This window comes from Mixophyes fleayi, chromosome 3 (genome assembly GCF_038048845.1).
Source record: "Mixophyes fleayi isolate aMixFle1 chromosome 3, aMixFle1.hap1, whole genome shotgun sequence".
Taxonomy (NCBI): Eukaryota; Metazoa; Chordata; class Amphibia; order Anura; family Limnodynastidae; genus Mixophyes; species Mixophyes fleayi.
In genome coordinates, this window is record NC_134404.1 from 198,889,204 (window position 1) to 198,905,685 (window position 16,482).

At 41.1% G+C, this 16,482-nt stretch overlaps 1 protein-coding gene across 1 annotated transcript; it reads left to right on the forward strand.

The window, feature by feature from the left end:
* Positions 1-1,793: 1,793 nt before the first annotated feature.
* On the forward strand, positions 1,794-6,986 carry LOC142143214 (myb-related transcription factor, partner of profilin-like). The gene is made up of 4 exons (XM_075200926.1): positions 1,794-2,271; positions 2,656-2,864; positions 3,231-3,379; positions 6,927-6,986. The coding sequence occupies exons 1-4, from the start codon at positions 2,042-2,044 to the stop codon at positions 6,984-6,986; spliced, it is 648 nt and encodes a 215-aa protein (XP_075057027.1). The 5' UTR covers positions 1,794-2,041.
* Positions 6,987-16,482: the final 9,496 nt, after the last annotated feature.

Consider the following 16,482-nt stretch of genomic DNA (forward strand, 5'->3'; position numbering starts at 1 on the left):
GGTGAGAATTGTCACACAAAAACATTTAGGACAGTAAATGGATAGCACACAAATTTAGGACACAGGAGCCAAAGCTTTTTGGGTGCACTGGAAGGGGCATGACCTTTATAGTGTGCTTGCACATTGTTATGTAGGCCATGTCAGGTGTTTAGGGTGAACATATTTACAAACATAGGGCCTGATTCATTAAGGATCTTAACTAGAGAAACTTCTTATTTCAGTCTCCTGGACAAAACCATGTTACAATGCAAGGGGTGCAAATTAGTATTCTGTTTTGCACATAAGTTAAATACTGACTGTTTTTACATGTAGCACACAAATATCAACTTTAAACTTCAGTGTACAAATAATCTATCAAGTATCTGTGTGCTAAATGAAAAAACAGTCAGTATTTTTTAACTTATGTGCAAAACAGAATACTAATTTGCACCCCTTGCATTGTAACATGGTTTTGTCCAGGAGACTGAAATAAGAAGTTTCTCAAGTTAAGGATCCTTCATGAATCAGGGCCATAGAGCAAATATATATATATGTTGACTTTTTTTTTGCGATTAGTAGAGAACTCACTTATTCTGATCTCCCTACGGAGCTCCTCCAGAAGCTGGGGCTGGCGGCGCCGGAGATCGCTCCACCGCCGTTGGAGCTGAACGGTGCTCCGCCGAATGTTGTATCGGAGGCGGAGGCGTCTGCGGACCCTTTGATAGGCCCGCACCTTCACCTCGTTGGACACATACCGTCCAGAGGGTACATTGTCCATACCCTCTGCAAGGACTCTCAGCTCACGCCTGCTGAAAATTGCAGCCCTCATTTTGGTATAATGTCTATAACACAAAATGGGGGCCTCTGCGTTCCGATTGGTTCGCTGAGCACGTATGGGCGTGCTCACGTCACACGCGGAGCTTTCACACACCTGTGTTGTGACTCCGATTGTCTCTCCCACCAAGAACATGGCGGGCGCCTGCACTGAGACGAGTACAGTGTGCTCCGCAATTAGGAAGAAGAGTGTACACCTGGTTTATTAATTCAACACTCCATTTAAACCCACCTGTGCTTTGGTCTAGTGCCTGTTCATTCGCTTTTTAGCCTGGATAGAGCACAGTCAAGATTTCATTACATTACATTTGGATGATTGTTCTAAGAAGCCAACAACAAACAGTAAGTACCAAACTAAATCAGAGATTGAAAGATTTTTTTTTTTTTTGTGTTCTCCTAAAGTTTTCTGCCTACAGTATGCTAAGTTCTTTTGAACCTTATCCATATTCAAATTAGGAGGTTAGCTTTGTTTACCACATTACCTTTTCTTGCTTATAAAAATGAATTTGTTTTTTTTTTCGCAGCCCATACCACGCATTACCCAGTTGACTATCAAAATAATTTTTGTCTTTTGTGCCAAACTTTGGAGAAAAGTAAGTATAAGAATTTATCTGAAATTTCTGGATAGTTCCAAAATATTTTTATCTCCTAATGTAGTAAACTGTTTGCTCTGCAATATGTGTGGCCGGAATGTAAAAAAAACTGCTAAGCAAAGGGCCCCTGGCCTCACATTTAACATGTAAAGTTTTCAATAGTAGCCTACAGTATGCTAAGTTCTTTTGAAACTTATCCTTGTTCAACGGCATAATAACTAGCTCATTGCATTGATGGACACATGGGTCCAAATGTTGGCTGATTTGTAACCAAATATTAATTATAATTACACAATATAGGGTTTGCAACTGAGTGATATCCTTCATTTTGGTGTGTTGCTAACCTGTAAACCAATGTAATGGTTTGAAAAGTGAAGAGTAGTAGTAGTAGTAGTAGTAGGAGAATGTTGCTATAGTATTTGACTAATATGTCAGTCAAAATGCAGTGGTCAAACTAAATGGCCGTTAAATAGACAAACCACAATGTTTATTATAATAAGGGGCATGTGTTTTAGACCTAGTTAGAAGTTTGTGAAATTGTACCTTATGTAGGGGGGGAATGTGCTTAGATTCTGTATCACCACCTGACTGTGTGCATTGCCTATAAAGACACAACTTATCTTTGAAATAGGAATATGTCTGATGCTGGCCCAAGTAATGTGGAGGCACCAGGGCTGCCAACTAGGCGTAAAAACAACTTCATAGAGGAGGAGCTGGAGGTGCTGGTAGAAGGGGTTCTGGCGAGGTTCCACAGTGGGAACCGCCAAATAACCGGACGCGAGCGCCAAACCCATTGGCAGGAAATCACAAGGCTCATAAATGAAATATCTCCGTATGAGCGTACAAAGGTTGAAGTACAGAAAAGGTACGAATTAAAATTAAAAATAATAACCCTATTTAACTTTACTGACTGTGTGTATTTGTCAAATAATATATATAGATATCGCTAGAGATAAATATGGATATTGTGACATAGTAGCATTAGTCACCTGTGAGGTGAAACCACCTTGTGACTCCAATGCATTTGTTGATCAGGCCCTTTGTTTTCAGAAACTAACACCATGGCCCTTGGTCACATTGACATAATATGTTTACCACATTATACGCGCTTCAAAAGAGCAAAATCTCTATTACTGTATGTGAAGGTTAAATTGTTGTGATTAGCAAACGTGCAATGTATTTGATTGAAAAATGTGTCATTTTGAGTTGAAGGTACTATGTGAGGCAATAATGTTTGTCTATTCCACAGATGGGCAGACTATAAAGGACGCCTGAAAGCGAAGCTTGTTGAGATTCACAGGCATGCTCAAGGCACTGGTGGGGGGCCTCGACTACGTACTACTTTAACACCCCTCGAGGAGCGGGCGAGGGCTGCAATAGCCCTGGTGGAGATAGTTGGGGTGGGCGACATAGACACTGGCTCTAGCCCACCCCGAACAGGAGAGGCCGCTCCACTAGGTACATGATGAGTTTGCTTTCTTAATGTCTGTAAAGCTTTGTATCTGTCTGAGTAAAAGTGTCAACTCTCAGGATGTGTGTGTGAAGGTAAACTTCAATTGCACAATGTGTTTGCCTATCACATAGTAGGAAATGACATTTACACACTGAAGACAAATGGTCTCAATATGTAGGGCTCATCCTAAAATGTCAGACCATAAGTGGCAATGTTTGTATTTGGGGAGCGGAAAGGGCTGCTAGCACATTCAAGGGAAGCTGACACTTTACCAATGCTACATCACGCGTTGTAAGATGTTTTTGCCAATATAATATCGCACCTTACTCATTGATTCTAATTACTTTATTTTACTTAATATCTCTCTACAGCATGTGAGCAGCAGGCGCCTGCTTCACCAGTGGATGAAGAAGTTGCCCGTGATGTGGAGGAGCCTCAGCTGCCTCCAGCTGAATATGTAAGGCAGCGGACACTCGCACTCGCAGCCGAAAATCTTAAAGACGTCACTCTTGCACAGAATGTTCACCTGTCACACATATCAAGCACTGTCCAACACACGGATCAGCAAATCGACCGTCTCACTAACACACTCTCCGATTTCATGAGCACACACACCTCTTTACTGACGACACTCGCCACCAAAATGGATCATTTAAATGCTTCTGTGACAAATATTGCAACACTCCTGTGTGATATCTTGCATGTCCACTCCCAACGCACCTCCGGCACAATCCCTTCACCCAGCTCAGATTATTTGTTCGGCAGCCCCCATACCCAGTTGTCTGTCGCCTCCGCCCTCCCTGATGTGTCTGTCGCCTCCGCCCTCCCTGATGTGTCTGTCGCCTCCGCCCTCCCTGATGTGTCTGTCGCCTCCGCCCTCCCTGATGTGTCTGTCGCCTCCGCCCTCCCTGATGTTTCTGTCGCCTCCGCCCTCCCTGATGTGTCTGTCGCCTCCGCCCTCCCTGATGTGTCTGTCGCCTCCGCCCTCCCTGATGTGTCTGTCGCCTCCGCCCTCCCTGACCCCGAACTATGTCGTCTTATGTGTTTTGCCTTTGCTCGTGGCTATGGCCAATCCCCTGTTGTGCCCACTTCCCCCTCGCCTGTCGTGGCCCCATCCCCATCCCCTGACCCTGCACCTTCACCTCGTCGGACACAACCCGCTTGCCTTGCCCCATTGCCTGGTTCCTCTGACTCCTCTACATCACGGGTGACAAGAAGTCGGAGTAGGGGAGCCTCCCGTCCAACCGGCTTTAAAAAAACACGGAAAAAGTAATTTGTATTGTTTTAACCTAACAAATATAGTTTAATATATGACGAAAATATGTATATTTTTTTTTTTTTATAATAAAAAAATTCCTACTACTGAAATGTCTATTTCTTTTTTACGGCAGATTCCATAATGTTTTTTGTAATAACAATGCTTGTTATCAAGTCTAACCATAGTATAATCTCCAAACAAACTGGCTGATTCATTAACGTATTCAAACAAATATGTATCTAATATCAGTGTGCTGACCAAAACCATGCCATGGCCCTGATTGAGTAATGAACCTAGATGTCAAGGATACATATTTCTGAATGCTGCTCAAAAGCCTTTTAAAATGCAAGTGGTGCAAAATAGCAATAGGTTTAGAGCACGAAAATAAAAAAAATGTCTGTATCCTAATGTACCGCACAAATACTTGATAGCTTATTTGTACACTGAAATGTTCATGTCAGGTAGGACCTCTCCTACCCCAAAATTACATCTCCAATGACATTTTTGGTTTACATCCCCCTCCAAACTGACATGCTTTGCCCTTGCTTAGTTACTTTGCCTTACCTTTCCAGAATGAATCTGGCCCATGGTTTGCTGAAGAAGACTTAAACAAGAAGTGTATCAAGGTAAGCTTCTTAATGCTTTTGCCACAGTGTTTCTTTATTTGCCTGACTAAATAATTGCAAACACAACGTGCAACTACAGTGCCCCTTTAGAGGTAGGGCAAATCATTCTGTCAAGAAAGTATTGCATTTGCAAACTGTAACCTGACACAAAGGAGCCACAAAAAACAGGTGTTAAGGTAACCCAAATAAATTTTAATTTTTTTTTTCCCATGATGGCACAGGACAAATATTGTTAACTACTATTTTGTACAGGTAAGAATCTGTGCTAATTCTAAAAATCTAATAAGGGATTTGTATTTAAGATTAGTGCTAATGCACAGTGTGTGGTACACTCGACGTCATTTAGCATAACAGTTATTTACATGTAACCTCATGACCTTATTGCACTAAGCACATATAGGTTGGGTCTCACATTTGGATCTTAGGTGCACTTACCCCATCAGCCGCTGTCATATCACGGCTACCTGGGTGCCTTCTGGTCGTCAGCAACATTCCCGTCCTCCACAGCTCCGTTTGTAATCAAACACACACTGTTTGTTCTGCTGCATGTGCACAAGCATCTTGGATGCAGTCAGGTGATCATTCCAGATCAACCAGATTCAGCACCTGTGATCCCATTAAGTGCTCAGCCAATAGTTGCTTGGGACAAACTATTTAAAGCTGCTGCTGTGATCTGTTCATTGCCTGAACAACACACTTCTCTCCAGTGGATAGTTATTGGCCCCAGTGTTTCTGGCTGCATTACAAAATCAGTGTTTGTGTCCACATTCTCAGACTGCTCATTCCCCTGCTAGATTGGACAATCAGCAAGAACATGAGCAGGAAGATCATCCAGGCTGCTCTGTTCAGATTCAGACCTGCTGCAGGTAATCCCAAGGGTCCCTGATTCGGATCAAGAAATACAGACTAACGTGACAGTTTGACACACTATAAGGGTGTATGTAGTGCTGTGTGTCTGACTAATCATGTAAGACGCAAATGAAAAAGCTTGGAGTATAGATATGGTTTGGTCAGGCAAAGAAGCACACTCTGTAATACAAGTAAGTAGACTCCAAGAGGTAGTTTGTCCACCAAACTCTATCCTGTAAAGGCTTTTCCAAACTCTATGATCTGATCCCCCCAATCCATGATAGTTTAAACCAATCTGGAACCTTGAATACATTATTATAACAAACAGACCCTAGAGTTTCTTACGTTATGTACACTGATACATTCATTGTTAAAGTGGGCACGTCACTTGGATTTGGCTCCCTTCCAGTTTTGGAAAACATTTATGCAAGGCCAAGCAATTTTATATAACGGGCAACATATCATGTGAAGCTTGGTATGTTGTGATTTCTTACCAATACAGACACAGGTACCCATTGCACACGTTCACCCTCTATAAGCCAAAAAAAATGGATGCCTCACCTAACAATGTAAACATCAACAATATCTACCAGACATTAATCCCTCAAAATACTGTGTGCTCGGCCCAACACTCTTGGATTAGATCAGGGGTGGGCAAACCTGTCCTCAAGGGCCATATCCAGTTCATGTTTTTAGGATTTCTGTCTGTAGAAACAGGTGGGATAATTACTGACCCAGCCAAATAGATTAACTCAGCTGTACATGATTAAAGAAATCCTAAAAACATGAACTGGATATGGCCCTTGAGGACAGGTTTGCCCACCCCTGGATTAGATGGTGGTAAAGGAATTTGAACATGGAGCCATAATCCTAAAGGGAGGATATCTGTACATTAAGGCTTTGTACTTCCCTTGCCCAAGGCATGGACAAATGCTGCAAATTATTGTTAACATTGACTAGCATGTTTAAACAGACATAGGTGGTATTACGACACACACTTTGAAGAGAAACAAAGGTGGAATGTTAATTTGTCACTACTTTCCACTTTCAGAGGGCAAGCTACATGAAAATGGTATTGAGAATAAATTTCACATTTCTACACCACAATAACATTGGAGACCTGCATTATCAGGTTCAGCAAACATATCAAGTGACTGCTGCCTAACAATGGGTAATCAGACTAATGTAACTAGTTCTCATGTGGAGTATCTATGGTGGCTGTAAGTTTACATATAGCTGCCTTGACCAATTAGCAAACTAGGGGCCTGATTCATTAAAGATCTTATCTGTCATTTTTTGCTTATCTTAAGCTAATCCACTCTGTTCATGCTCAGAAAAAGGAGATAAGAAGCAAAAGCCACTGCATAAGTGACGAATTTCTTACGCTAGGATGAAAATCCATCTTTGCTTCACTCTTATCTCCCCGTTTCTTCATAACAATAAGCATCTTACCTTTTGCACAAGATAAGAAGATTACTAATGATTCAGGCCCTAGGTGATGGTATTATGGCCTTGTAGCAAGACTCCACTAGCTTAGTGCCCTAATGCATTCCCCATAATTGTTAGTGTGGGGTTTGTGTCTGGCATGTGGGTGTTGGAACACTTTGAAACAAAGTGCCACTAGCACAAGCGAAAAATATTGTTATCCCATTTGGCCAAGGGCCAAAAGTTGGTAGTGTGTGACCTGACACTGCTAACATTTTTGCTTTCTTTATATACATTTACCTGTAATGTGATGCCTATATTCCTACGCACATCACATGTTCGCTCTAAAAGCTGAAAGTGTCCAAACAATTTACTACTAAGCACCAAACACACATACAAACCTCCACACTATAGACATTTTCTAAAACTATACATTTACCCCATTGCGCGTGTTTGTAAGCTATGGTGTATCTGTGGCAAAGGAGAAAATAACCACACCTAGATTTCATATATTCATTTAAAATAAAACCTGTTCCACAATAGTTTTGAAAGCACTACACATGGATTTATGGGTATTAAAATATTAATCAGTGCACTGTAGTAATGGTACAAAATGGCATGACAACTGATTGCTGACACATTTGCAGCATAGGCTAGATTTATTACATATATGAATTCAAATGTGCTGACAAAAACAAAGCAAACAAGGTAATGGTCTGTGTGTGTAAAAATTCCTTGGATTAAGAGATGACAATCTGGCCAGACTGAAGAGAGACATAAGCAGGCTTGGAGCTCTGGAGAAATTCAACAACATGTAGTGAGACACGAATTGCACAAATCCAAAATCCACGCCAACACACCCTGTTGAACGAAAGGCAACAAATTAATATGGCAATATTAGGTCAGACAACTTGCATTTTGATATCAAGAGATTGAGCAATGTATTGGCATGTGTAAAAAAGCCAGTAATATTATAGTGTATAATAATGGCTTGTGTGTTTGGACTATACCTAGGATTCTGAATGCACTATTTGACTTAATTTGAAACACCAAACCCATATGTTACATAGCTAGCATCTGCCCATATGTTTTGTTTGTGCAACCACACATTGCAGGCTTAGTAACGACGACATTATTGTATGGAGCACACTCACTGGCCAATCACATTTTAGTGCAGATAGCCAGGGCCGGTGCAAGGTTGCCCGGCGCCCTAGGCAAAGTTTTAGCTCGTCGCCCCCCCCCCCCCCTCCCCCCCACATAAAAAAATATTTTTTTATTTCACAGCCCCTAACACACTTAGAATTTTTGAAATAAAAATAACTCTTACCTCCTCTTGGCTGGCTAGGATGCAGTTCAGATGTCTGACGCAGCACTGATGTCTGGCGCAGAATGCTGTCCAGGCTTCACTGCTGCCCAGGAGCAAACACAGGATATCTAGAGTGGAGGCTCTAAATGTTAGATTTCAGAACCAAACAAACAAAAAAAAGAAAACATGACATCACTCACCTGTTACAGACTGACATGTACCTGCTGTCCACCAACTTCACTCACACATGCCCATCTGCCCACTAGCTATTCTCACATATGTCACCTATGCCCTTGCATAGCTGCAATTTGTCACGGCACTATTTTAGTACATAGACTCCATAGTCTCTAACTTAAGGACATTTATAAGTGTAATCCCACACTTTCTGTAGCATCCATTCTCCCCCCACACACACATTTACTGTAGCTTCCATTCTCCCCCCCCCACACTTTCTGTAGCATCCATTCTCCCCCCACACACACATTTACTGTAGCTTCCATTCTCCCCCCCCCCACACTTTCTGTAGCATCCATTCTCTCCCCCACACACACATTTACTGTAGCTTCCATTCTCCCCCCCCCCCCACACATATTCTGTAGCTTCCATTCTCCCCTCCACATATTCTGTACCATCCATTCTCCCCCCCCCCCCACACTTTCTGTAGCATCCATTCTCCCCCCACACACACATTTACTGTAGCTTCCATTCTCCCCCCCCCCCCCCACACTTTCTGTAGCATCCATTCTCCCCCCACACACACACATTTACTGTAGCTTCCATTCTCCCCCCCCCACACTTTCTGTAGCATCCATTTTCTCCCCCACACACACATTTACTGTAGCTTCCATTCTCCCCCCCCCCCACACATATTCTGTAGCTTCCATTCTCCCCTCCACATATTCTGTACCATCCATTCTCCCCCCCCCCACACTTTCTGTAGCATCCATTCTCCCCCCACACACACATTTACTGTAGCTTCCATTCTCCCCCCCCCCACACACTTTCTGTAGCATCCATTCTCCCCCCACACACACATTTACTGTAGCATCCATTCTCCCCCCACACACACATTTACTGTAGCTTCCATTCTCCCCCCCCACACACTTTCTGTAGCATCCATTCTCTCCCCCACACACACACATTTACTGTAGCATCCATTCTCCCCCCCCCCCCACATATTCTGTAGCATCCATTTTCTCCCCCACACACACATTTACTGTAGCATCCATTCTCCCCCCCCCCCCCACATATTCTGTAGCATCCATTCTCCCCCCACACACACATTTACTGTAGCATCCATTCTCCCCCCACACACACATTTACTGTAGCTTCCATTCTCCCCCCCCCCACACACACTTTCTGTAGCATCCATTCTCTCCCCCACACACACACATTTACTGTAGCATCCATTCTCCCCCCCCCCACATATTCTGTAGCATCCATTTTCTCCCCCACACACACATTTACTGTAGCATCCATTCCCCCCCCCCCACATATTCTGTAGCATCCATTCTCCCCCCCCCCCCCCACATATTCTGTAGCATCCATTCCCCCCCCCCCACACTTTCTGTAGCATCCATTCTCCCCCACACACACACATTTACTGTAGCATCCATTCTCCCCCCCCCCCCCCACATATTCTGTAGCTTCCATTATCCCCCCACACACACATTTTATGTAGCATGCATTCTCCACCACACACATTTTATGTAGCATTCATTCTCCCTCTTCCCCTTTTTACTGTAGCATCCACTCCTCCTCCCCCCTCGGTTCTCTGCAGCATACTTCTGTCACCCTCCCCTCCGTTTCTCTGTTCCATACTTTCACTACCTCTCCCCCTTTTCTGTACTCACCTTCACTTTTCTTCCATTCTCTTCTCCGCCTCTTGTTTCTTGCTTCTTTCCTCTCTCTTTACTTCTGTCAGACTCCTGTCGGCTCTCTACACTGGCAGCGTCGTGACGTCACGACGCTGCCAGGCGCCAGGCGCCAGGCACATTTGAAAATGCGGTGCTGCTTACAGTGCAGCACCGCTTAGGTCTACAGGACTACTATATTGCGGGCGGACGATCCGCCCGGCGGCGATCGCGCCGCCCGCTTAAAATTAACTTATTCATAATTGGTTTTTTAATAATCAGTCTCCTCGGCCACAGTGCCGCCCCCCAGAGGCCGGCGCCCTAGGCAGCTGCCTAAGGCTGCCTAATGGTAGCGCCGGCCCTGCAGATAGCACTATACTACTTACATTTGAAAACACCCTTCACCATAGCAACATCCACCAACTCCAAAAGGAAGTGCAATGGCAGAAAAGCCAGCACTGCAGGCCAAGTGTAATCTAAAGGCTGTAGATATAAGAAAAACAAATAAAGTGTCAATAATGTGCACTTCTCAACACTATATGTGCTGATCAATAAACTGTAGAAAAACCAAACATCAATTATGTTGCCACATTAGGCTGTTGATTTAAACTACCCCATTAACGTGCATTTAGCTAAAGACATTAAGGCTAAACTTGGAGGCATGAAGCTATACTTTCTACACACATTGTAAAGGTAAAATACAGGTAGCCATGGTTTTTCCCCTATTATTACACATATAAACCATTTCAGTAACACACCAGACCATGTCTATTCATATTCCCATTTTGAATAACCATACCTTAGATAATCAACCGTTGACTAAGCTTGCACATGATTTGACCACTGATCTTTTAAATGTGAAGATATTTATGTTTTGTTCCAAAAAAAAAAAAAAAATACATACAACATTGACCCCTTACATTGTAACATGCTTTGTCCACTAGAACATTTACTTATTTTTTATCCTTTGCTCTCCTTAATGACTCAAGCACAGAGTGTTAATGTGTCTTTAAGGTAGGGTCTGAAAAACCACACTTCAAATAAAAAGGTATTAGAAAAAGAAAAGAGAAAAAAAACAAAAAACAGTATGGACATTCTTAATGCAAAGTATTTTAACAAGGGGTATGTAATAAAACAATATCTGGTTTCTACTTACCACACACAGACAAATGTGGAATGTCAATAAGCAATCACTAGACACCCAAAAAACACAATCCAGGACCAAGATCTGTGGAGGGGAGGGTAAACAGGTACAAAATAAATCAATATAGATGGATAGTCTTTATGTGTGTCACTACATTCGAGAGGTATCTATGCAGAGACACATCCCAAGTCTACACAGTTGCCTCAATATTCAAACTCTGCAGCTAATTAAAGACTTTTCCACTAACCTTCAACATAAAATTCTTAACCATTATGACCTTTCAGCATAATTTTCTATCTGTATCTCACCAATATCTTTTCCTACAAATAAACATGAGTGTTGAGCAAGGTACAGCAATAAACTGCAGAGCTTATGAAACATTTCACCATTAAGGGCTACTTACTCAGAATTGTGAATCTCCCAACAACACAGAAGGCCAAGCAAGGTCTTTTTAAGTAACACTGTAATTAGTGAATTAAATGCAGGTGAGTAGGCTGGAGAGTATGCTGGACACGTCATTAGGAGCACGCAGGTGCGTTCTAATTAGCCAAGTGTGGTTTTGTGTAAAAGTGACCTGACATGTGAGCAACGTTTATTTTCTGTAGGTAAGTAGAGATTATAACGATTATTACAGATGTCATTAATGAGCTAAGCTGTTAGTGTTGTGGCAATAGTATGGGTAAAATAGTTTTAAGTACAATTCTATGAGGTATTATTCATTTGCATTTGCTATATTTAGATGTGCCACGATAGTGTAGTGGTTATGTATTTCACCCCCCAATACTAAGTGCAGAAGTCCGAGACCCCAGGTCAACCCTAAGCACCAAGTGAGTTAATAAAACACATTATTAAGCATACTCCTAAAAGTAAAAAACTATATGCAACTGCTTGTATTTAGCGTAAGATTCGCAAACGCGCTTAATTCGCGTTTGTTTGGTGACGTTTTTGCAGCTCCTGCTGCTTTAGTAAAACAGTGTTTTTATTAATGTGTGTGTTTATCTAGGGTTAATATTTGAATACCACGTTAGCCATCATGCTGTTCATATTAATTGCAACATGGCCAATTTATCAGGTCTAAGACAGTCATTCAGCTGTGCTAACTAGTTAATGTGCAGTTTGGTGTTGGTGTTTCAATGTGAAGTATAACTCAGTGAATAAAGAAATGAGCTTGCAACAACAAGGTAATGAGTTTGAACCCTGAATGATGCGTGTATGTGGCTAACCTTGGTATATTTACAAGTTTGAGGGTATTTATTCCACTCTGTGACTTAGTATATGTTTTGGTGTGTAAGGTGGCTATATGTAATGTTCAACAGTGTTATCAGCTACAACACAGCAAAGCAGTTGTTGGCAAAGACTTTGGATTTCAAAGATATGTGAATTCTGTACTGGCAACAGTGGAAAAAGCTAAGTGCTCCACCAAATCAAATTGTAGAAATGGGAGCAATAAATGTTCTATTTTTGATTTGTATTTATCAACATGGATATATTTCGATATGCATAAATTGTGACTCTGCATGCACCAAATCTTTCTGGGTATAATATTTCCAAGTATTGGCATTTTTCCCCATGTTTTAAGGGAAACAACTTATGCTAGAAGTTGCTGGTCATCTTTAATTTGTATTCTATTCCCTTGACATCACCACTTGTACAGTGGTGTAGCAGTTAACCAATCCACCTTGCCAGCTTGCTACGTGGGTTCGAGTCCTCACCAGCCCTCGGCTCTTAGGGATCATTAATATCCTTAGACAATTTGTGTTGCTGTTAAAAGTGTCCCTGTGGTAATAGTACACTTGTTTTAAATTTGCATAAATCATGTGTGTAAAACCCTAAAATATATTTTCGAGTTATTATATGTCTATTAATATTATTTGTTCTTGCAAACGCACCATCACCAACTGTCAAATCAGGCATGTAACATATTGAGACTAATGATATTGGTAATTGTTCAGAATGGTTGGAGATTTATCATAAATATTTATGACAAAGTCTATTGTTTGGGAGACATTTTACATAAAATGAAATAATTACCCATGCAGTGTGCACAACAATTCCGGCAGCCGGAATGAATGTGAAATGCACTGAGGCAACCATTCCGGCAGTGGAATGAATGTGGAATGCACTGAGGCAACCATTCCGGCAGTGGAATGAATGTGGAATGCACTGAGGCAACCATTCCGGCAGTGGAATGAATGTGGAATGCACTGAGGCAACCATTCCGGCAGCCGGAATGCACTGTGACCTGGATTCTCCCCATAATGCTGAGAAGATATGTGGCTAGCAGTGTACAGGCCTATAAAAGGCAGTCCTCTTTACTGAAGAGGCAGTAAGCAGCAGAGGGCGCTATTTCCAGCTAACTAATTCCGGCATTCCGGCAGTTCCGGATTGAGGCCAAAGGGCCAAAATAACATCAAACATGTTGCACTTGCGAATTGCATTGATTAGAAAGGGGTATTTAAAGCAAAACAAGCTTAATTTACACAAACATACTAATGGAACATTTGTAAGATATGTAAAAGCTCAATAAATTTTTTTTTTTTAAAAAAAAAAAAAAATTGCCACAGGCAGTCTGTATTGATATGTATGTATGTTGTGCATATTTCGTTTTGCATTTTAAACGCAAAAGATGCTCCTAAAGGCGTTTAATAGTGGTTTTAGCTAGCTGTATTGGAGTTAAACATGACCCTGGCCTTCCTTAACTTTTGTGAAAGATTTGAGACAGGAGTGACGTCAGTTTCACTCATCTGGGCAGAGGGAACGCCTACTATTCTCAAGTGAAAAAGCATAACGCCTACTTTACTCAAGTACTATCTCATCTCCGCCCAGTCCGCGCCTACTCTCCGCCCATTTCCACCCATATGTTCTCAAGTGGTCAGCAGTCATCTCAAATCTATTTGCGTTGGAGTTTGAGATTGAGTCGCCTTTTGAGAGCTGTATCTGCCGTGCTTGAGTAGCGTATGTAGTGTTTTGCGCTGCTTAAGCGTCATTTCGCGCATGCGCAGAGCCATTTAGCAGATGCGTATGCGTTTGCGAATTTTGATGAATCGGGCCCATAATCCTTAACTGCTGTCTGAATTAGCAAGGACCTCTAGCCTACAAAAAGGTACAAATATCAAATGGAAAAGAGAGCGCTGTTTACAGAAAAAAATATAAATTCACGATGCTGGACTTAACTCACTTGTGTATAAATGCCTGTACATATACAGTATATACAATACCAATAGTATTTGATTCAATATGTAAGGTAAGTACATATAATGCATTGAAAAGTCACCAATACATTTTTGTAATTTCTAACATGGGAGTGATAACCATTCGCTCAGAATTCCCAGAAGAATGATGTCATTGATCCACAAATATATAGATTTCCATAAGGATTTCAAATATAAATAGTGACTAAATATTAGAAGGATGTTAGAATTACTGATGTTCACTGACCCCCTTGTTTTGGTTTTGGTTTCGGATCTGTATTAACTTCGTGTTTTGATTTTGATTTTCGCAAAACTGCCCTCACGTGTTTTGGTTTTGGTTTTGGATCTGTATTTAGAGAAAAAAAAATGCTAAAAAATGCTAAAATCACATAAGTTGGCTCTTTTTTGAAGTTGGCTCTTTTTTGTTCCTACATCATTATTAACCTCAATAACATTAATTTCCAGTCATTTCTGGTCAATTTTTGCAAAGTGACAAGGGCACTGCTACCCCTCCTGTTTCTGTATGAGCAATGGTACTGAGCAGTGTCACTGGAGAATGGAGAGCAACAAGAACACTGCTAACCCTGTTTCTGTGTGAGCAATGGCGCTGGATCTCCTGGGGAGGGAGGTACTTATGGAATCCAAAACTTGCGAGATTCGACGATGCAACAATGATGTTTTGACTAAAATCAGATCCGAGGAAGTGGGAAAGTACCGATTCAGCTCGGCTTGGTACTCGGATTGGTGATATTCAGGGGGTTTGGTTTGTGGAAAACTGAGACTGAGCACCTCTATTTAGAATCAGTTTACATGCTCCAGATGTAGATATGAGACAATTTATGCTGTACTTATCCTCAACAAATGCCCTCCTAACATAGTATGAATGTTAGATAACATTGTAGACTGAGGAATTTAATAAATAAATATCTATTCAAGATGATGGTGTAATTCCCTGGTTAACCGCAGTCAACAATCAGTCCTTTTTTTTGTCTTTTAATTTCTCTGGAAAGCGGTGTTGTTAATCCCATAAGCCACTCTGCAAAAACTCCTTTAAAGTGTCGTAAAGCTGCAGTATAGATCAAACCTTGAGGATATTTGAGCAATATTTTTGCTGTCAGTGTCTCCTGGTGCATTTCTCCGACCACTTTATGTCTAATTGGCGCTTTCATCAGAGGTGAATATGACAAACATATCATATAACTATTTATCAGTCGACCAGCTGGTCATATGTGTAAAATAGCCTATGAAGTGTAAATAAAAATCCAATGGCAATTCAATAAACAACTGTAATGCAGTTGGTCACATCTGAGTGACCCAGCCAATCTACTAAGAATAGCTTTTGTTATGGCAATTATACACAGGAGAATGAGGTAAAGCACAAAGTGAAAAAAACAGGAGTCATGCTGAAATAATTAATCTAAACAAATTACAGTGAGGGCTACTGTTGTATTGACATACCATGTTAAATCAATTATAAATATGCATACACAAATTATTAAAATACAATCACAGACTGTAACTAGACTAGTTAATTTAAAAATAAATGCTTCTTACACCTATGGTCTACAGAACCATAAATATAATACATGAATGGAATAATTAGGACAACATGCAATAACAAATACACTAAAGATAATAACCCATCTGGTTACAATACAAAATAGTATAAATGTAATAAAGTCCATTTGATGTTGTTTAGTTCTATCATATTGGTAAGACCCTGTGGTATAAGAGTCTTGAGTCTGTAGATCTAATATGCCTCGATCACCCACTATATTGGTAATACGTATCTATTCAATTGCTTTGATCTTTAGCCCCTTTAGATCACCATTTTGACATAAATTTACATACTTCGGCCCACACTGGCAATTTATAAGATATATAACAAAATTAGACTAGTAATTTAAATAATTCTCTATTGGGAAATTATCATTTGATGCAAAAGAAAAAAGATTCACTACATTTATGGTC

Bases quoted from the DNA above. Each gene is read 5' to 3' on its own strand.
- LOC142143214 (XM_075200926.1), top strand. From the start codon at position 2,042: ATGTCTGATGCTGGCCCAAGTAATGTGGAGGCACCAGGGCTGCCAACT. The intron at 2,865-3,230 runs GTACATGATGAG...ATCTCTCTACAG, and splicing joins AGGAGAGGCCGCTCCACTAG to CATGTGAGCAGCAGGCGCCT. The intron at 3,380-6,926 runs GTTCACCTGTCA...GTTCATGCTCAG, and splicing joins ACGTCACTCTTGCACAGAAT to AAAAAGGAGATAAGAAGCAA.